The sequence below is a fragment of the Excalfactoria chinensis genome, chromosome 4 (genome assembly GCF_039878825.1).
Source record: "Excalfactoria chinensis isolate bCotChi1 chromosome 4, bCotChi1.hap2, whole genome shotgun sequence".
NCBI lineage: Eukaryota > Metazoa > Chordata > Aves > Galliformes > Phasianidae > Excalfactoria > Excalfactoria chinensis.
This window is the reverse complement of record NC_092828.1, coordinates 16,804,737-16,827,163: the sequence shown is the minus strand read 5'-3', so window position 1 is coordinate 16,827,163 and position 22,427 is coordinate 16,804,737. Positions and strand designations below refer to the sequence as shown.

Below are 22,427 nucleotides of genomic sequence, written 5' to 3'. Positions count from 1 at the left end.
CACATGTCTTGTTGCACTTCAGCAGTTGTGTTATGAAATACCAGTGTGTGTTCACACCTAGGAACTTTGATGTGATAGTGGTGGTGTTAGGAACGTGGGCTTCCCTCGTACTAGCAGTCCTAAATGCACGAGCTTTTAGAGCTCGTGGTCTGAATGTCGCTGATTTCCTCACATCTGCTGCTTCAGGTGACTTGTGAAAGGCTGCATTTTTCTACACACACGGACGTCAGCAACGGCCCGCAAAAACTACGCGCCAACATCATTCTGCTTTTAACTTCCACCATGGAAATATTCCTGTTCCGGTGACTTGTCTGTCCCGGGGAACGGAACGGACTGTGGAAACGAGCCTCGCCTGCGAGGCGCCGCCATCCCGTGTCACAGCACTCGGAGCCCGGCACCACCTCAGCGCTGCGGGCCGAAGCCGTTGGGCCGCTCGGGGCGGGGCCGCGCGGTGCCGGCGCACCGCAGGACGGCTCCGCCGAGCTCAGCCCCGTGCGCGCGCGCGGCAGCGGCTCGCGCAGCCCCGGCTCTTCCTTCCGGCCGCCATTTTAGTGGCTGCGCCTGGCCTCGCGGCGCCGCTGCCGTCGCTGCTGCTCGAGAAGCGGAAAGCGCGTCCCGTCCTACCCGGCCCCGCTGTACCCAGTGGCTCTCCGCCACTCCGGCCGCCGCCATGTCCAAGCGCCACCGCTTAGATCTGGGCGATGATTACAGCTCCAGCAAGAAGCGCTCTGACGGGTAAGAGGCAGCGCGGCCCGTGGCGGGCGGGAGGATGGGGGGGGATCAGCGCCGCTCCCGCGTAATCGGCTGCTCGTTCGGGGCCCGGGCCGCTCCCCGTGGGACGGAGCCTCCGCCGTGCGGGCCGGCAGGAAGGGATGGGAGCGGCGAGGCCCGGGCGCGCTCCAGCGTGGGGCCTGGGCCCAGCCTCGGCCTTGCGAGTGGGGGAGGCGGATGGCGGCGGTGGGGAGCGGGCGGGGAGGAGAAGGAGGGGCCGCGGGCCGGGCCGGGTTGGGCTGGGGGCGGCGGGGCGGCGCGGCTCGGCGCTTTGTGTGCGGCCTGCAGATTCCTTCTCCTCCGCATCTCCTCTTTGGTGCGCTTGTGTCGTTTTCGTTTTGTGGCAAGCGTGATCCAAGGGGGCAGCGTGAGGTACTGCGCGCTTAGTCCCTGAGCGGGCGGGATCGTTATTCCTTTGTTAGCTGCCTGCTCTGGGTACCCGGCTGGGGTTGCGCCTCATGTGAGGAGGCAGTGCGAGGTGGGGTTGGAGTAGGATGTCACGGAGGGAGTAGGTTTCTTTGTTTTGCGTTAGTTACTTTTAGGGCGCCATGCACCAGCTTTAGCAGTCTTTCATCAAGGTTAGTGGCTGGGTGGGTGCACAAGCAATGTGCCGTTGCTGTTCTAGTGCGGTCTCTTCATATTTTGTATTCCCTGATGTTGGTTTGGGAGCAAAGGGCCTCAGAAGGCTCAGGAAGGAGGGCTGTGTTTATCTGGCCTGCCCTTCTTGGGAAGCACAGAACCCATCCTGAATCTGCTCCTTCCTGAAGCCCAGCAGTGTTGTTTAGGCAAAAGTGTTGATCCGAGAAGAATGCTTATTCCTGCTCCCAAAACTTGCAAGAGCTGAAGGTCTGTAAGTGGCATAGGACTAAGAGTTAGGCACTGTGGACTTGTTGAGTTTAGTTCTTTGTAATAGTCATTGAGATCTTAGTTCATCTCGCACAAGGCGCACTATTCATCCTAAGTTGTCCTGGCTTATGTAAGGATTGGTAGGTTTTCCAGCCTACATAAGGCTGAGATGCACAAGTTGTTGCCAACATGTATATTCTTGTCGAATTCTGCATGCTGTGGCTTTCTGCAGTTTAATTGGTTTTGGAACTGGATTAAACTGAATTAGCTCCTTGAATAGATACCACATCATGTATAGAATAGCAGTGTACCTTGCCTTCAACCTGGATCACCTGACTGCAGTGTAAAATTAGGTTGAGTTGTTGCTGTGTTCTTTCTTGATTGAGGCCTGTATCAGTGTGTGTAACCCCACATGGCAGTCGTGCTGTCGGTTTGAAGCTGTTCTTGCAGCCTTAGTGGCTTGACGCCACTTCTGTTACCTTGCTGTCCTGAAGAATCCTCTGTGAAGACGAAAGCTTTTGGGGGAGATGTGAATTGGTTGGAAGTTTTCTGTTACGGTGCTGCTGTGCAAGTTGCATGCGTGCAATTTAAAACCTGATGGATTCTTCTAAGTGTGCTTATCTTTGTTTGGTGTTGTGTAACATCACAGTTGCTGTGTTACTGTGATGTATCGTTTTCACTGATTTTCTTAGGTAAAGAGCAGAAATGCCAATCTAACTGCAGCTGCTTGCATCAACTGCCAACAACTATTGTTCTGTCTCCTTAGTAGTGGCAAAAATGCATGTATCATTGGTGTTAGTTTTGTATTGGTGGGCATAAGGAGTTCAGGTAGCAAACCAGGCAACCTCTCATGAGAACAAAAATCCAACTAATAAATATAAATGTCCAACAAAACCCACCATCGCCACCAACCTCTTCCCATTTATGAAGATTGTTATGGACTTCACACACAAGACAAATGTGATTAAGTTCTCATTCTTTTACGTTAGTTGTTTGTTTTAGGGTTCGTGGTCAGGCTGTTAAGCGCAGAGATGAGGAGTGACTTAAATGTGACATTCCATTAATGAAGAACTGCCAAGTTGCATTTCCAGAGGTTTTAGTTGAATCATTGGGCAGTGTAACCATCACTCTGCCTGTCCCTTGTTCTGATGCAGGGCACCTGGTGTGCCTGCTAGATTGCAGTGGTAGCGGAAGGCTGAGAGACATTCTCTTAGGAAAGTAGTGCTGTTGTAGAAAGATTAATATTGATGATTAGATTTGAGGATGTGACATGCGGTCTGTTTTTTCTGTGCTGATGTCTGATTCCCCTCTTTTATGCTGTTCTTAAACATTTTCGGAACAGAGAATCAACTCTCTTGGTTGACCTTTAACTAGGCTTTTTGACTTCTGAAATGTAGGTAGAACTTAATCAGTTCCTTTTCTGGTATGAGTGAAGAGTTAATGAGATAACAGTCACTGGGGAGTAACAGTACTAGTTTGGTTCATACTCGCTGTCCATTTAATTTACTTTAGCTAGAAGTTTGCTTATTACTTTAGCAGTTCTAGTTCAAAAGTTTTGCAGATAAAAATGCCAGTTGTTTTTTTAACTTGTAGTTGTTTAAAATGTAATTTAGAAAAATGGAATTTATTGGTAAAGCGGGACTCACTTCAAAGTACCAAATTGCAATAAGTTTGGGAGTTTTATTGGAAATGTGTGGCTGTGTTTCTTTGGTAAACCAGGGGATTTCTTGGTGAGCGTATCAGGGTTCAGTAGGGGAAGCAGAATTGTGTGCGGAGACTGGTACGCAGATCTTAGTGATCTGAAACTGCCACAGAGACTGAGGTGAGATGCAATTTTGAGCTTACAACTGCAACAAAAATAACCTTGTTTCAGTGCACTTGCAATTTAATTATTTCTTGGACTTTATGGTTAGAAGAAAGTATACTTCATATCTCTGGTAGAAGTAGTGGATCAGTCCAAGATTGGTTGGTGTTTAATGCCAGTTATTTGCCACTGACTTGTTCTGATATTGCTACTTTGATTTTAACTTTGGAGATTATTTTAGTTTAGAGAAAATTGAGTAGATTTATAACTTGAAGCCGTGTAATAAGTTTTTTCCTAGTATATGTTCTTAAGTTTGTATTTCTTCATTGTGATGAAGGTGTGGAATAGTTTGTTTAGGTAGTAGAGATTTTCACAAATTGCGCAGATATAGCAATGTTTGAGCTTTGGTGACAGGATGGGACAAATGGGAGTGTACACATGCTGTTGTCGAAACAGATGGTAGGAGGCGATACTGCAGAAAACAGAATCACAGAATTGTAGGGGTTGGAAGGGACCTCTAGAGATCATCGAGTCCAACCCCCCTGCCAAAGCAGGCTCCCTACACCACGTCGCACAGGTAGGCGTCCAGGCGGGTCTTGAATATCTCCAAAGGAGACTCCACCACCCCCTGGGCAGCCTGTTCCAGTGCTCCGTCACCCTCACTGTAAAGAAGTTCTTGTGCACATTTGTGCGGAACTTCCTATGCTGGAGTTTCAGCCCATTGCCCCTAGTCCTGTCCCCACGCACTACTGAAAAGAGACCAGCCTCGCCACTATGGCTCCCACACTTCAGGTATTTATAAACCTGGATCAAGTCCCCTCTCAGCCTTCTTTTCTCAAGGCCAAACAGACCCAGTTCCCTAAGTCTCTCCTCGTAGGGGAGATGGTCCAGGCCCTTCACCATCTTTGTGGCCCTCTGCTGGACTCTTTCCAAGAGATCCCTGTCTTTTTTGTACTGGGGAGCCCAGAACTGGACACAGTATTCCAGATGAGGCCTCACCAAGGCAGAGTAGAAGGGGAGGATCACCTCCCTCGACCTGCTGGCTACACTCTTTTTAATGCACCCCAGAATGCCATTGGCCTTTTTGGCTACAAGGGCACACTGCTGGCTCATGGCCAACCTGTCGTCCACCAGGATGCCCATGTCCCTCTCAGCAGAGCTCCTCTCCAGCAGGTCTTCCCCCAGCCTGTACTGGTGTATGCAATTATTTCTACCTAGGTGCAAGACTCTACACTTGCTTATGTTAAACCTCATCCGGTTTCTTACTGCCCAGCTCTCCAGCCTGTCCAGGTCTCTCTGAATGGCCGCACAGCCTTCAGGCGTGTCAGCCAATCCTCCCAGCTTCGTGTCATCCGCAAACTTGCTGAGGGTGGCCACTATCCCCTCATCAAGGTTGTTGATGAAGAAGTTGAACAAGACCGGACCCAGGACACCGTAACTTCTTAGTTTTAAGTCTAAGTTTCTAACTCAGCAATCAAAGTTGAGTTAGAATTGTGTGGAAGACTTGTTTAAAAAAAATATCTTTTATTATTTTTTGGAAAGCTCCAAAGTAATTCTGGGATTTTAGATTCAAACTTTTTCGGGGCTCATTTATTATCAGTTTCTGTGGCTGGCCTAATTCTCCTGTTAATTAGGCTTGAAGGGTAATAATGTTCATATTTTTGTGCACTTGCAGAAAGAGTTGTGAGAAGCATAGAGCATATAGCAGGTTGCTAACAGCCATTAAATGAAGAGGGTTAAGATGGCGGTCTCCGTGGCCTTGCTTATGACAAGAGGAACTGTGGCAGTAGTTGTGTATGGTGATTGATGCACAGTACTAGAAATATAAATGGTTGCACTTTGTTAATATCCCAGATAACTGTCGGAAGGAATCCTTAAAATATTTGGTTTATATTCACCTTGTTGTGGAGATGTTTAAAATCAATTTGTGTTCAAATCTCTTCCTAACATTTAAATATCCTAATTTTTCTTCTGTTTCCTAACTCATTTTAGGAAGGATCGTGACCGAGACAGGGACCGTGATGACCGGAAAGATCGTGACAGGGATCGTGACAGAGATAGAGATCGTGACAGAGAAAGGGAGAAGGAAAAGGAGTTGCGAGCTGCATCTAACTCTACGCTCATTGCTGCTGGGTTACCACCTATGAAACCAGCAATGATTCCACACAGTATTAACCCTTTCACAAATCTACCGCATACGCCTCGTTATTATGACATACTGAAGAAACGACTACAGCTTCCTGTCTGGGAATATAAAGAAAGATTCACGGATATCTTGATTAGGCATCAGTCATTTGTGCTGGTTGGAGAGACTGGGTCTGGTAAAACAACACAGGTGAGTTCTTACTTACACAATAGTGGAGTTCTTAAAGGTTGAGATGGTTGCTAAGTAAGGGGATCGAGTCTTTATTTGGTATCTTGAATGTCACTATGCAGAATAATAATAACAAGCAAAACTGATTTGATGAGTGTATGATTTGCTTAACAAATGCAGAAGTACGTGAGGAAAATCTTTCACCTTCCCTTGTTTTAAACCGTACTGTGGTCTCTGGCTTTACCTCCTGTAGGCTCCCTGGTGGTTACATGTTTAGTAGATGAAGATAGTTTTTTGTTTGTTTGTTTTGTTTTTTGGTCTATTAGACAGAAGTGTACAGATCCACCAATTGAGGTGCTGGCTTCAAATTTGTATCCACTTAGCAGTTTATGTAGGTGGCTGCTTGAAAGTAGGTAAAATGTTGCGGAAATAAGGTCACATTAGTGTTTTCTGAACCTTAGTGCTACAGGTAAGAACTCAATGGGAATATCAGGTACTGGTTTGATGTGGTCTTCCTCAATGACAGCAGGTATGCAGAGCTTCACTAGCCCTTAAGAGTTTGGGGATTGGGAAAATGGGGAACATATAAGGAAGGGCATGCAGTGTTGTGTTTATAGCTGAACATGCTCAACTCTTGAACTGTTCTCTGGTGTGCTGTTTAAAATCTCTGTGGAAAAATGATATTAAAAAGACCTTTGTTCTCTAATCTGATAAATGCCTTTCATCTAAGACTAAGTTAAAAACTAGAGGATATGTTCTGATCTTCATAAAAGGGATTATAGCTAACTCACTGCAAGTCCTGGAAGATTTTTGTAAATTATAAAATTTGTTAGTCTAAAAAATGTGAAGAACATTGGATAGTGAATACCTTTTATGTCTATATACCTGAATGTTGTGATGTTTTGTGCTATTTTACTGTGCATTTTAGGTAGCTTCTTGTATAGAAGGTTCCTTCTGTGCTTCCTGTGGGTTCTGACTGTGAGGCTGCAGATCTCCTGAATGCCTCTATAGAAATATGTTACTGAAAACAATCCTGCTATCAATTAGGGAAACTGTTGTTTTGAATGTGACAGTGTTGCATTCTTAAGTGCTGTCTTAGGCCATTTGATGAGTGGCTGTCTTGCTTCCATCTCCTTACATCCATTGGTCAGAGCATGATATTCTTCTGTGCTTGAATGTTCAAACTAAGTATGTACATGAACTATTAATGCTTTCTTTTACCTGATGGAGGGTTAGCATTCATGGAAGTCTTGTGGGATTTGGCCTTCCAAAGCAATTCTTAACTTTAATGGCTGTAGTAGTTGCAGATCTTCTGAGTGAGCTGCCATCTGGCAAGTCCTTTCCCCCCCTTCATAAAATCCATTTTTTTGCTTCAGTCTTGATGAGCCCCCAGGTTTGAGAAAGTTGGAACTAATAGGAGATAGGAATTTTCTGTGAAAGCCTTGTTTCACAGACTTACTTTAAATTAAAAAATAGCAACCCCAACTCTATTAAACTGAAGTATGTTTTATGTAGACTACTAGTTTTCATCTCTCCAGGATTTGCCGTGACTTGCTTTGTAATTTAATCTTAAGCTTCTAAATTATTTTCTTTAAACATTCTCAGACTAAGTTCAGTTTTGTAATTATGAAATGAGTGAGTTGAATCTCATTTAGAAAAGTTAAATGTGCTGTTTGCAATGTACACTCCCTTTTAAGTGTGAGATTATTTATGGTACTGCTGTAATAATTTAAATGTATTCTTTAGATGAGAGTTTTAACTATAAAGCATAGGATGTTTGCCATAACAAGGGATGCCACTTTCCTGCAAGTTTTTGTGGCACTGGAAATTTAGAAGCAGCATTATACTGAGCGTGGCTTTATCTCCTGCTGTTCTTGTAGCCTACAAGAGAGCTGACATGAGTGAAAGTTGGACTCCACTATTAACCAATGACAGTTGGGAATTCTACCATAACTTTAGCCAGAAAGTTCATTGGATTGAAGTATCTCAGAACAGGCAGAACAGTGCGCCTTCCACTCCTGTCTTGCATTCCTTTAAAAAATGTGGTTTTCTTTTGGCTTGAAAATGGACTGCAACAGTCCTCACTGATTTTATCTTTGGTTTCACTGGTCTCTGTTTCTCTACCCCCTTTTTTTTTTTGTTGGTAGTTATCTTTGAAAATCTCTCCATTGAAGTCATTGAGGTTGAGATTTAATTGAGGTTCCTTTTTATTAAGGAAATTTAGGATTTTTATATTTGCATCAGTGGAGTTAACTTTGGTCTGTAAGATCTAGATGATGGAAGTTGTTTCACATTCCTGAAAGTGATCATCACTCAAGTAAAAAACATACATGATGGTCCTTTGTCTTTTTTAAAGTGGGACACGAAAACTGTTCTGGTGATCTTCTAAATCAGATTCATGTCTTGAAGTCTACATAGGCTTTGTCTTTCATTTGGTGACAGCATTGTAGGTTTTGTTGTTTCCTGGAAAATGGCCTCTAAATTACTTTTATTTCCCTTTACTGTGTCCTGAGAAACCTGCTTTAAAGCTGATGTCAGGATTGGTTCTGTGTAAAGTTAAGAAGCTTTGCCTCATTCAGAGTTGAGTTTTTACTAGTCACTTGAGAAGCAGCTTCATTTTTCTGTGTCCCACTCCTGGAAAGTGTGTATGTGCTACTGGGTGGGATTCCAGACTCATGTCTTCAGTATTCATGAGCTGTTGGTATTTTTAGTTTTGAATAGGATTTTCTATTTGAGTTCTTTTGTTCAGTTGTTAATCTTTGCTTTTTTCAAATTTGGTTTCTGTACTTACAGTGGGGGGTATGTTCTCCTTGTTAAGAAAAAAAAACCAGCTTTTCATTAGTCTACAATTGTCTGTTGTGCGTATGTTCAGTTGTTTCCATTTTGCTGTAGAAATACAGCATTAGAGAAGAAAAATCTGCCTAGGTTACTTAAAACTGCACAGCTCTTTCTACTATTCTGTATTGGTTCAGTGCATGAATGGTAACCTTGTTTTCTGTAATTCTGAGCTTTTTCTAATAGTTAAAACCAATTAGTGAGGAGGAGTAGATTTTATATCATCTGTAGACTTAGGACTGGCTCTGCCTGGAAGTTGTCTCCTCATGAAACATTGCATGGAACATGTTAATAATATTAAATTTTCTTCAGGCTGTTACTGACCTTACAAAGTCTTCAAAGTAAAGCTGTTTATTATTCTGACTTTCCTGGAAAACTAGTGCCTGACAAATAAGCAAAGCGTGTTATTACAGGAACTGAAACACTGGGATTTCATACCTGGTTTATAAGAATTCCAAAGAACAAGTGTTAACCAAATTAGCATAACTTGCTTATTTGTCATGATCCCTGGGTAGCCAAGTTTTATATAATTAAAATACCTTTTTTTGTTTAATCTACATTAATGAGCAATATATATTTTTTTAAAGATGCTAAGTATAATTTGTAAGCTACTAAACTAACAGTGCGCAGAGGTACTGTGAGCCTCTTTTATTTCCTTGGTAACTTCAGAGATTGTTACATACTTAAGGTGTGTATGGTTTAATTAGTTGTTTTGAGTCTAAGTACTCTGTTTGCTTCTCTACTCTGGATATTTTTGTATGTACAGTTGTCACCTCAGTGGAATTATGAATATATTTATTTGATATAACCACTGTGTTATATACATTGCATCTGGATCTTAAAGCTGTGGTTGAAACTGATTTTGTTTTATTTTTATTTCTTGGCAGATCCCTCAGTGGTGTGTTGACTACATGCGCTCATTACCTGGACCAAAGAGGGGAGTAGCATGTACCCAGCCGAGGAGAGTGGCTGCAATGAGTGTGGCACAGAGGGTTGCTGATGAGATGGATGTAATGCTGGGCCAGGAGGTTGGTTACTCAATTCGATTTGAAGACTGCAGTAGTGCAAAGACCATTCTCAAGTAAGTACGGTGATTGTCCAATAAAGATCCCTGTGGAGGGTGTTCGCAAGGTTTTGAAAAGGGTAATGAGGAAGTGGTAGTGACTGGAAAAGAGATGGAAGCTGTAGTGTCAGATGAAAAAAATATAGGCCGTGGGTGTGGAGTAGACTTAAAAATGAATTGTTCTTAAAGAAAAATTATGTATTGAGTTAACTTCTATTAGTGGTAACTTAGTACCAAGATAATTCTGGTGAAGTTTAGGAGTTTGCTTCACTAGTAAGGAGAGGTACTAGTAAGCTTCAGAACTGATCTGTGCTTAAATCTATGGCACATAACTGAAGTTTGTGTATGCTAGTGTTTCATTTGTTAGCTGTTCTAGATTCCAGTGCTTTGTAAGTGAAACCAAGCTCACTTAGTATGTGGTTTGCAGATCTCATTCACAATGCTCAGTTAAAAATGAAACTGTTGCAGGAGTGTTTCTAGGATTTGAGTTGTATTTTTTTCCTTTATTTTCCTGTCTTTAATTGTAGATCTGGAAGTTTGCCAGTAATAGTCTTAAAACTACTCATTAATGTTGCCAAAACTTGTTGACCCTTTCACTTTTTAAGCTTAATCTCTACTGCCAGATTTCATTTATATATACCCTATGGTAACTTCTGTGTGAAAATGTAAATGGATTTGTTGCTTTGCTGGAAATAGTTTACTAATGCTTCTGTTCTAAAAACAAGGTTTATAAAGGCTTTCTTCAAGCAACCTAGTGAATAATAAGAGAGAGGATTCTGTATCAGATGTAATAAATAGAAATTGTCTTTGTATTCAGGTATATGACTGATGGTATGTTACTTCGTGAAGCAATGAATGATCCTTTGCTGGAGCGCTATGGTGTTATAATTCTTGATGAGGCCCATGAGAGAACACTGGCTACGGATATTTTGATGGGAGTTTTGAAAGAAGTTGTAAGACAGAGAGCTGATTTGAAGGTCAGTAATGATGAAGCCTAGCAACATCTTTGTGTTCAGCCATGCTGAAGAAGAGTGTGTGTTTTACCACTAGGTAATTATAAAGAAAAATAATCAACTGACAAAGATCAAGAGGCTTTTTGATCTGTTAATGGTGAACTCTATTAGAAAGATAATGCTAGGGAAGGCCTAAGTGCAGTTTGTATTAAAGAAAATACTAGAAAGTCAGTTATATCTGTACCTTTCCATATTTAATTAGGATGGATTTTTGGATATGGAAATAAAGGTACTGTACTTTAGTGATAGAAGCATGCTTAAATCATGGCTTTCTTGCTGCTGTATTTTGTTTGTGTAACTTTTCACAGGTCCTTGTCAGCCTTTGGGGTAACTTTTTTTTTATTGTCTAAATTTACAGGTTATAGTTATGAGTGCTACTTTAGATGCTGGCAAGTTTCAGATCTACTTTGATAACTGCCCTCTTTTAACTATTCCGGGTCGCACCCATCCTGTGGAGATATTCTATACTCCAGAACCAGAAAGGGATTACCTTGAGGCTGCCATTCGAACAGTGATCCAGATTCATATGTGTGAAGAGGAGGAAGGAGATCTTCTACTCTTTCTTACTGGACAAGAGGTATTTTTTTCCTTTTTTCACTCATTGTTTCATGCAGAAACTGTTGAAAATGACTTGTACAGTCTGAAATGTGTAGTTTGCTTTATCGTTCAGGTATGGTGTTAGGAACTGCTTGCCGTACATAGCGGTTAAGTACTTGAAATGAATTTGCAAGGTGAAAGTTTTCATAAAGTTTTCATCTTAGTCTTTTATTTCTGAAGTAGGAACATAGCATGTGAGACCCAGGTTTGTACTGAGATGAACTGAAAACACCTGGATATCTGGCAGCAAGGGGGGGGGTTGACTGAAAATGTGTTTTTTTTTGTCCATTTCTGGATGGGTATGGTATGACTTAGCAGAAAATTGGCACTTTGCTTCTGGTGCTGAGAGCTCTCAGAATTAGTTTTAATAAAAATGCTTCTTTCTTCCCTTCTGTGAATGGCTTTATTACATAATGGTTGCTCTGCACCACAAATGATGGGAATTACATCTCAAAAATATACTTGGTGTCTTACGAAAGGTGGTTTTACAAAAGTGCTTAAGCTGAACTGCAACAAGAAATAATTTTGTGGAAATCTTAAATCTTTTGTCTCATGTAAACTGTATATTTTTACTAATCTGCTTTTACATTCTTTGAATATCAGCAGACTGTGATGGAGGAAACTTAAAATATAAAGCCTTGTGAAAAGTTGATTCAATCAAATGATGTAAAATCCCTATTTCTAACATTGAGAAAAAAATGCAGCTAGCAAAACTGTTGAGGGTTGTTATTCTGTGTTTGCTCTGGTAGTGAAGATACTGCTAAAGGGAATTCTCTTTTTCTTTTTATATATATATTTTTAAAGTGTGCCCAATCTTTTCATTTCAAGAGACACTTTGCTCAGCATGTTGCTGTTTTTGACCTGTAGCCACTTCTTGTTTTGTCCTTGGTCTCTGCTCTTCCTGTAGACACAGTCCTATGACTCACTGGTCTTGCAGGCTCTTGTCTTAAAGAGATCCTTCATGTGGTTTGAAACAGCTTTGTGTCTTTCTGTAATCTGAATGTGGACAGCCTTACCTATGCCAAGGGTGAAAGAAACTACACAAATAATCAGTGTTGCTGAAGGTCTGTTGTGTAGATATGGTCATACAGATGCATCTATATTGCCCGCTAGATTGGCTTTAAGGTATTTCATTACAGAAGTCTTCTGGCCAACAATCTCTTCCATTAGAGAACAAAAATAAAATACTTTCTTTAAGAGGGACAGTCACAGGCTTTCACGTTATTCCTCTTTCACTTAGAATATTGCTGCAGGTTAAAAACATGGAGAGTGGAACATATTGAAGGACCGTGGCTTTGAAGGTTAGGTTTTTGGTTAGAAGTTGTAGGTTAGAGGTGTTTCATTGGTAAAGAGGAGAATTCCTGAGTCAGCTGTTCCAAGGAGGTGAATGGAATTGGTGGTGAAAAGATTAAACTGTGCTTTGCAACTGTTCAGCAGATTTCGGTGTCTTTAACCAGAATGCTTAATCAAACGGATCTTTTCCTTTCTAGAGGAATTAAGGATTATCCTCTAAAGTTTTGGTTGTCTACTACATCAACTGCTGTATGTTGGTGTTAATCATGTGATGCAACAGTTGTGGGTGTTGTTGCAGGGCAGAATCTTCATGTTAATGACTGTATTGGAATAACTCTACTTTCATGTTTAGTAAATGGGTCTGAACTCATCCTTTAGTACTCACTGCTACTTGAGAGAGAGACTGTTCTATAGTGTGAATAAATTATTTGAGTGTTGCAGTTAATTTACAGGGTGGTGTGTTACAAGTTTTTTAAAACCACATGTATATGACGCACATAGAGACAGTTATGCATAAGTATGTCTAATAATATTCCTGTATTGTCTTACTGAATTACTTATCTTGCATTTGTAAGCCACAATCCCGTTTTTTATATAGAGAGGTCAACTTCATGTATCAGTGGATGGTATTGACAGTGGAGCAGCTCTGCTTGGACTTAGTGTGAATCAGCTAATTAGAGTGAAGTCAAGTCTTTAGCATCTGTGGAGAGGGTGTGAAATACTCTGACCTCTTCATCCATGATGTTTTGGGGCTCTTTTTAGGTCCATCTTTGAGTATCATAATAAAGTCTAGGCTTATACTACAACTGAGTCTGAAATGATGTAATCTGTTGGAATTTATAGAGCTGATAAGTGTGGTGCATGTACTGCTGTTTGATTCAGATCCAGTAGGCTCAGTGCCTCAAGTCTTGTACTCTTGGTTTTTGTTTTTTCTTTTCTTCCCCAGCTAGAGATGTTCTCTAGATCTTCTTGTTTTTATTTTTGGAAAACCATTTGAATAGAATGCAGGATGATTCTATTTCTTATTTAAAAGATGGATTTGCAAAGCTAAGTGAAGTTTGGGATGATGTCCTAAGCGTAAGCGTGCAGGTGTGAGTTGTTTAGATATCTTTTAAAAGATTTTAGGTTAGTAATAGTAGTGGTCTAAGTCAGAGAGAGGGTATCCTGGCTTCTCACAGGGTCTGTAGTGATTTTTATATAGGTGATAAACTGGATTGAGGTTAAGACAAGGTTGATGATGGAACCAGGAGTTATCAGGGAAGACTGTGTTGCTGGGCCCAGTTGAAACACTCTCAGGAGTCAAAGGAATCTTAATTAAATAAGCCTTTAATTGGATGAGGGTAATTTCTGCTTAACTAACGGTTTTCCTTCCCAGTAGTTGAGAAGTGTTTGTGATACAACATAGGCTGTTTTTGAGGTCATTTTTTTTTCTTTACAGGTTGCTTAATCACTGAAAATGAAAGAAAGTGGCAGAGACTTTCTTATGTGGAAACTGAAGGCAAAGTTAACAACTGTCTTTAGTCTAAGTAGTGCTTGAGTGATACTAAGGTGGTTAATGTATGGTGGTTTGCAGTGAACACAGGTTGTCTCATTTCAGCTTCACATAGAATGAGTTGAGGTTTATAAACTGGAAGAAGAGTAATACCAGTAATTGTGTTTGAGTGCTAAAGGCATGAAGTTTCTCCCCTTTCATTTGAGAAGCCAACATTAAATATTTCAGATAAAACAAGTTGAAAAATAGCTTCAATCATGCTGAGACAAATTCAGTGTTGACTTGTTGACAGAGGAGTTCTCAGCTATGGTGAAGCGTTGACTTTATCATTGTAAGACTGTTCCTTCCCTGTTGCGCATCTTTCTTGTATTTTACAAAGTTTTGTTTCTCTGAATGTGAGCATCTTCTGGAATGGTGAATTTCAGAAGACCAGTCATTGTAACTGTTGTTTATTCTGATCTTAGTATATAACAGTTTTTCTTTCTTTCTGCAGTTTTGAATGTATGTTTGAATTACGCATTCCGTCTCCTTGTTCATCACTAACTTGTTGTACATGATATGATGCTCTGACTCCATAGTATATGTAACTGCTCCTAGAAGCCTTCAGTAGGTTTGCCTCATTCTGTACTACATAAATACCATCAGGGAAAAAATGAACGTGACTTCCTAGTGATCATTCAGTTTAAATAATATAGTAAAGACTATTTTCAATAGTAGATAGAAGGGAGGGGTGGAATAGCTCTGTGCTTGATAAGAAGCAAAATTGATCCCTTCTGTGCTTAATTTTATACAGCTCCTTCTAGGTGAACTGGTAATTACATGTTCAGATCCTTCTTGATGCAGAGCTAGGGAATATTAACTATTGCAGTAGTGAGGTGATACACTTAACAGTGCAGATGCAGTACTGGAAAAATTTGGGTTGCTGGGGATCTGTTTATGCTTCATTTATTCCTTACTCTTTTTCTTAACTATGTTCTGATGCAGAACCTGAGGAACCAATATGTTTTTAAATTAAATTGGCATGGATATCTTCAAAAGTCACATCCAGAAGATTTGCTGTGATTAATCTTTCAAAAGTAGAGTCTTTAAGGAAACAAACCAAACCATCTACTACCATGAACAACAACAACAAACCCCACAGTATTAAGCTTTGTGTTTTTAATCTTGCTTTTCTTCTAGTACTTGCTGCTAGGAATCAAAGCTGGGAGGGTCATGTAGAGTGGGAATTCATCGCTCATTAAGCCCTTTGGTGAGTCAGAGGTTAAACCACATCAGTTAAAACATCTGCAGTTTTAAATACTGACAGCTTTTTGTTGTTTTCCCAGATCACCTCTGTTGGGCTGAAGAAACAGGGTGGGTTTTTTTGTTTGTTTTTGTTTATTTTGGTTTTGAGGTTTACCTTTTTTCTCCATCCTTTTGCCATCCTTTAAGCACTATGAGGGGTTTCACATTTTCTCTTGGATGGGCTGGGGAAGGGATTTAGTTCCTTATATAAAGGATAGGGATTCAACTCTACCATCCTAACGTGTCTTGTTGTAGGGTAAGTAGTTTTTCTGTGTCATTTGAAAGCAGAAAGTGGTGGTGGATGTGAACCTTTGGGATAAGGGATGCAAGCAGCACTGAGCAGCATGAAATGGATGGTTGACAAAAAAAGACTATGAAAAGGTTGTCTTGAGCACTGAAGTAACTAACTTGCGTCTAGTGCTTTCTCTGGTTAGTTAGAAATACCTTTGTGTGTGTATTTGTAGAAGTATTGATCAGCTGTGAGAGAGGAAAAATAAAGTACTGTGCTATCAATTTGTTGATGGCTTGATATGAGTAGCAGTTGTTGCTATTCCCAGAATGCAATGTAAAGCTGCAGTCCTGGCTTCCTGAGAATTCAGGACTTTTTATGTCAACAGGTGTCAAACTCAGATTTTCCTTATTGTCTGGTGACTCTGCATTTCTAGCTGCACAGAAGCACAGCTTCAGTGAGAAGGATAAAAATTACTGCGTCTGAAGGTGTTGTTATTTGTTGTGCTTCTTGCTCAGGCACTAGTCAACAGCCTGCCTCATCTTTGGAAAAGTGGGTTAAGATGGAGTAAAAATATTGTCAGACTCAAGAAGCATAAGTAACCTACTTAGTGTTTTGTGGAAAATACAGATGGCTGTACTACCACTTCTGGTAAATTAAAAGGAAATTGAGCACTGTGTTCTTGCTTTGTTTTATAAACAAAACACTGGAAAGCATTGCTTCCCATATGGGCTTAAGTCTTACTGAACTTAATGACAAGGCTTGGAATCTGTCCCTTGGAGGGAAGGCAGTGGCTTGCCGACCTACACAGTTCTAAGAAGGAATCAAACAGTGAATAATGCAACAGTGTGGTGAGCGTAGGAGTCGTGCATCCAGTAGTACCTTTGATCACAAGTAGGGAGTTGGAAATAACTAAAAGCCAGCAGTCTTGTGATTGAAATAAAATAAAAATAAGCTACTGAACTAGGCATTCTAAATTTAAAGTATTGATAAGTTTACCACCACTTAATTATATTAATCCATTTTGATCAAGTTAGGAGCTTAGAAAACTTTAATGCAGGCAGGCTGGCTGGGACAATTCTGAGGACTGTTTTTCAGATAACACTCCAGAAGTCTTCTCTTGTGAGGGACTAGGATCAGGTTCTCTTAACCTTAGCATTGTCTATGCCTCACATCTTAAGTAATAGGCATACTTTGATTACTTCTGAAGCAGGTCTTTTCACTAATGCTCTAAGCAGTTGTGGCTCTGACTGGCTTCTCTGATCCCATATACCTTCCTACTGCCAGTACAGCTGAAGGAGAGAGATACGTATCTATCGCCATGGAAATTGAAGTAGTGGTAGTTTGTTTTTCTTATTAAACAGTCCAGTACTACAGGGTTCTCTTGTATTGTCTTTAGAATCATAGAAAGGCCTGGGTTGAAAAAAATCATAATGATTGTCTTGTTTCAGCCTCCTCGCCTTATGCAGGGCCACCAACCACTAGACCAGGCTGCCACATTCAGCCTGGCCTTGAATGCCTCCAGGGATGGGGCATCCATGACCTGCCTGGGCAACCTGTTCCAGTGTGCCACCACCGTCTATGTGAAAAACTTTCTCCTAATCTCTAGCCTAAACCTCCCCTGTCTTAGTTTAAAACTATTCTCCCTTGTCCTATCACTATCCACCCTCATAAACAGGCATTCCCCCTTCCTGTTTAAACGTTCCCTTCAAGTACTGGAAGGCCGCAATGAGGTTTCCCCAGAGCCTTCTCTTCTCCAAGCTAAACAAGCCCAGTTCCCTCAACCTTTCCTCACAGGAGAGAGGTGCTCCAGCCCTCTGATCATCTTCGTGGTCCTCCTCTGGACATTCCTGTACTGGGAGCCCCAGGCCTGGACGCAGTTCTGCAGATGGGGCCTCACAAGTGTTGAATAGAGGGGCACAATCACCTCCTTCTCCCTGCTGGTTACTCCTTTTTTTAATGCAGCCCAGAACACAGTTGGCTTTCTGGGCTGCAGGCATGCACTGCTGGCTCATATCCAGCTGCTTGTCCACCAGGACCCCCAGGTCTCTTTCCACAGGGCTGCTCTCAAGGAGATTTTCCACCAGTTTGTATAAATACCTGGGGCTGCCCTGACCCAAGTGCAGCACCTACACTTGGCCGTATTTGAACCTCTTTAGGTTAACATGGGCCCACTTCTCCAGCCTGTCCAGGTCCCTCTGGATGGCTTTCCTTCCTTTCAGTGTATCAGTGGCACCCACTCAGTTTGGTATCATCCTCAAACTCGTTGAGGGTACACTTGATGCCATCGTCTGTGTCACTGATGAAGATGTTTAAATGAGTGATGCTGGCTCTTGCTGACTTGCATTCTTTTAGTGGATTCTGATGAGAATGATTCTCAGCTGATTCTGTCCATAATATCCAGCATCTGATATTTCCAATTTAGTGCAGTGTTCAAATTCCATAAAATATTTTCTGATCTTCATATCAGGAATTCAGCTCTTCACTAGATTTAGTGTTTAACTTTGTTTTTGTAAGACAATGATTATCTATTACATTTCTAATGAATGTGTGGGTAGCAGCTTGTGAAGACTTGGAGCTAAGTGCAGATTTGAGAGAATGAGGCTGCTGAGTTAGTCAGCTACTTACTTTTGACATGTAGTCTTTTGTCATAAGGATGGCTACATGAAATTACTAGTTTACTGAACTACTGTGTGTGATGTGTCAACTACACTTTTACTTTTCACTGAGAGGCTACTAATGAACTTTCTAGAAGGGTTTGTCAGTGGAACTCCATGTATTGACTTCAGTGTAAGTAAATTCATTCTTTGTTAATAAACCAGTAGGGGGTATCGCAGCTCAGTTTCTTGTGTGCCTCTTATGTTGTGAAAGGTGCATTGGATTTGTTGGCAAAATGCACTTTTGTTTGAAAGTTCTTTCTGTTGTAAATATGTGCAGTTCATTGAAGTAGGCAATATAATGCCAGAAGGCATTAGGCTTACTACTAAAGAAAACACTGACATCAAAGAGGTAGGCCATATAGCTGTTACTTTGCTTTGCTTCTGTTAAATATTTATGCTGGTCAGTACAGAACATGAGAATTGTACTATGTGTGCTTATTTAAAACATGCTGAATGCAGTTATGCTGGAAACTGAGAAGTCTCAATTAAAGATGTTCTCCAGATCGTTTCAAGTTTGTTCTACATTCTGCCTGATTTATTTATTTATTTATTTATTTTGTTTCTATGAAGAAAGCTGCTTTTGTTTCCATGTTTATAATATAATAAAGCAATGATCTTTACAGAGGCTTTATATTAATTGATGTTTTATGTGCTCTTGTGAGTTGTCCTATGCATAACTTCAGCTCCAGGCTGGTGAATTAATTGTGGTAAAGGAAGTCTGGCCTCTGTTCTAGGAATATGTTGTAGACATGTTTTTGCTTACTGTTTTTCTTGCCATAATGATTTTATCCTCCCATCAGTGGTGCACTAGAAATATTGTTGATTAGACGAACTTTTAATTATACTAATCAGCTATACAAGCGATTTTAAGTTGAAGGTAATGAATTGCACTATTTTTTGGCCTAATTTTCATTACAGTTTGTCATAACTGTAGGATACGTAGCTGGCTTATGTCTTGTTTTTAAACTGCAACTTCATCATTAGTGGGCTGCGTTGAACTCTTTGTGTAAGAAAGAATAGCAAATGCAGTACTTTGGTCAAAACTGCATGAGAAAATCTGTACGATCATCAGTTTGTCACTCAGTTCTACTGTTTAAATGGGATTTCAGTTAATTTTACTTGAAAATCTTGAGCACCGAATTAAGAGGTTTGGTTCTGAGCATCCATGTTTATACTGTAAAGGTGTTTGTTCTCATTAGGTACAATGAAGCAAATCTCCCATATAATTGCATTAGTGATACGTGACATTGAAGCTTAATTGGCTTATTTTAAATATCTTGCACATCAATTTCTTTTAGATTGTGAAAATTGAAAAGGTCACGAGTGCAGTTTAATATTCCAGGGTGAGAGATTTCAATTTTAGTACAATTTGTAGAGAATTAATTAGGAAACATGACTAAAAGAAAAAGGATGTTGCATGCAAATGAGGCTGTTCATTAGAGTATGGAAGAAGCTGAAGCATCTTAGAGCTTCATGAAAATTTAACTGGAAATTCAGCAAACACCTGGGATTTTTTGGTTTTTATTAAATGATGTTATCATAATTGTTTTTCTGGGTATAGACTTAGAGCAATTGTGATAAGTTATTCTAACATAAAATGGATTAGCTTTCCTATGGAGTTCTTTTAACCACTGTTCTTGTTTTGCAGGAGATTGATGAAGCCTGCAAGAGGATAAAACGTGAAATTGATGACTTAGGTCCGGAAGTGGGTGACATCAAAATCATTCCATTGTATTCTACCCTTCCTCCTCAGCAACAACAGAGGATTTTTGAACCTCCCCCACCAAAAAAACAAAACGGAGCAATAGGAAGAAAGGTAAATAGTATGCTGTTTTAATATGCTCTTCACAGCTGGTTGATCAGTTAAGTCAGTTACAGGTATTTTAGGTGTGCAGCAATGAGTAGAAAGCTTTAATGAAGTCTTAATCTTTATCGTGCTTGAAATCAGAATTACCTAAGAATTTACTTCTTCATGCAGTTCAAAATTTAGGCTTCTGTATAGGATGCCATACTCTACTAAGTTTGATTTAACTGAGTGGAACTGGCATTCATACAAATTTCTTTTGAGTAATAGAAGTTGGAGCAAATACTGAATTTGACAACCACTTGATATATGTAGAGGGATGGGATTTTCCTGATTAATTACTGAGACACGTTCTTTCTGGAAATGAACCTTCCAGTTAATGTCCTACGAAGGGGTAGGACGTGTTCTGTTTGTTTCTCAAAAGGCTTGCAGGAAGGTACAAGTTAAAACAAGCTTTCTAGTTAGAGGGTCGTTTTAACTAAGAAATTGGGGTTCTTCCCATGCATCAGGCAAAAAGGATTGAGAAACTGAAGTCTTGAGAAATAGCATTAGCACATAGCACATAACAGAATTACAATAGTTCAGTTCCCGAATGCATATATCCATACATTTTCTCACCTAGTTTATATTCCTCTAAAACTAAGCGTTTGAAGGAATCTGATAGAGCTTCTTGAGGCTAAAATACTGCTCTGTGAAACTATCGCATTTACCAAGTTAGGTTGCTGTTATTTTTTTTTTACATCTGAAGCTGAATCACACTATCTGCTTTAGGCAGAGTTTATTGCTTCATTGTTTGCCTTTTTGGACAGTACAATGTATGTGGAATAGTAGTGACAACATCCTAGTGTTCTGTAAGAAATTACTTACTAAATTATCTTCTTTCTCTTATTGGTGTTGATTTTAGATTATATGCTTTTTGAAGTCATGAAACTAACACTGAAAATAAATTGTATTAGTAAATACCTCCAATGAATGAAATCGATTTTCAGAGCTGTTTATTTCATTTAAATTTGTCTAAAATTCCTGACTTCAAAATTGAGAGTTTCTGTTACTCTTGATAAGAGGACAGCAGGTACGCCATGGAGTTCTCATTAAGCTGATTTGTCAAAGTGTGTATCAGTGTTGAAGAGGCTCTCTTTGTAGTAACTGTCTTACTACAAGAAAAATTGGTGGGCTGGAATAGTTTCAGCTGAGGGCATATAATATGTAAGCAACAGATTCAAACCTATGAAGCCATTATGTTGACAGATTTTTATTTATTTTTTAATTTCCTTTTTGCTGTGCTTCTAATTGTATGTTTGACTCAAGTGTTCTGGCTCTGGTATAGGTTCATTTCTTCCTGATAAATCTAGGAATGAAAAATGTATCCATGAACTGAGAAGTTACTGTTCTATCTTCTATTAGTGATCAAAATGTGTAAAGAAGCACCAGGAGTGCTCAGCCTCTGCTGTGTTACAAAATGCCTGCTTCCACAGGCTCTGGTGGCAGAGTCTGGTTTTCAGAACTGCTGAGGAAGGACAGCTCAGAAGAGCTCTGAATCATTTGGAAGGCTCTAGCAGTTGTAAAAATGAATGAATTAAGCAAAGAGTATGGAGTATTTGACTACTTATTTCTTGAGCTTTAGTTTCTATGAGTTACAATCTTCTAAGAAAGTGACTGTGAGAGTCTTACTTGGAAATTAATGCTTGTAACTTAGTCAGCTGTGTCAGTCCAGTGTTAAACTCGAGAGAAGCAATTTGTGCGTTAATCTTTAGGTTTCTAAAGTTAATAAACTGCCTACAAATTTTAATAGTTAAAATGCTAGCTGTAGTTTAAGCATTCCAATAATGCACATGAGAGTATTAGCGACCATACTCTTTCTGGATGAATTTGAATTTCAGATCATATTTGTGGTGCTTTTTTAAAAAAAATATTTTTAAGGGATTTTTAGTGGAATTTTCACTGGTAAATCCTGGAGTGGGGAGGGCTTTTCCTTCTTATTCTCTCTTTTATGGTTATCATGTAACTCTAAAATTGGGAGGAGGAAAGAAGGTGCATTGAATCTGACTGTTGAAATTTGTGCAAGATAACATACATACTTTGAGTCTTACATTGTGGAACTAATCTATTGGCATTTAGTTTTGCCCATTACTTTCTATAAACAAGGCAGTTCCTGATAGCAGAATGGAACTTCCAGACTTGCTTTATTTTTTGTTGCAGGAATCTTGAGTTACTGGTTAATGCATGGGCAACATGTAGAGATCTGACTATTTAGCTAATGTGTAGCTTTTTAATATTCCAAGTAATCTGTTTAATCTCTGAAAATCTTTGGGGTATCAAACTGTTAATGTGATATTTAGAAATCTTTTTGCCATAACCATTTCTTTAATTGCAATAGTGCAGTTAAAACTGCAAAACTGCAGTTAGAGGTAATTAGGTACAA

General features: G+C 40.1%; 1 protein-coding gene across 1 annotated transcript in view; it reads left to right on the top strand.

Annotated features, from left to right (window-relative positions):
* The first annotated feature begins 534 nt into the window (after positions 1-534).
* DHX15 (DEAH-box helicase 15) overlaps positions 535-22,427 on the top strand; it is a 45,302-nt gene continuing 23,409 nt past the window's right edge. The window contains exons 1-6 of the mRNA XM_072334451.1: positions 535-735; positions 5,414-5,756; positions 9,458-9,651; positions 10,451-10,610; positions 11,005-11,223; positions 19,850-20,017. Coding sequence (XP_072190552.1) covers positions 671-735; positions 5,414-5,756; positions 9,458-9,651; positions 10,451-10,610; positions 11,005-11,223; positions 19,850-20,017 — 1,149 coding nt within the window. The 5' untranslated portion in view covers positions 535-670. The remainder of the gene's footprint in view (positions 736-5,413; positions 5,757-9,457; positions 9,652-10,450; positions 10,611-11,004; positions 11,224-19,849; positions 20,018-22,427) is intronic.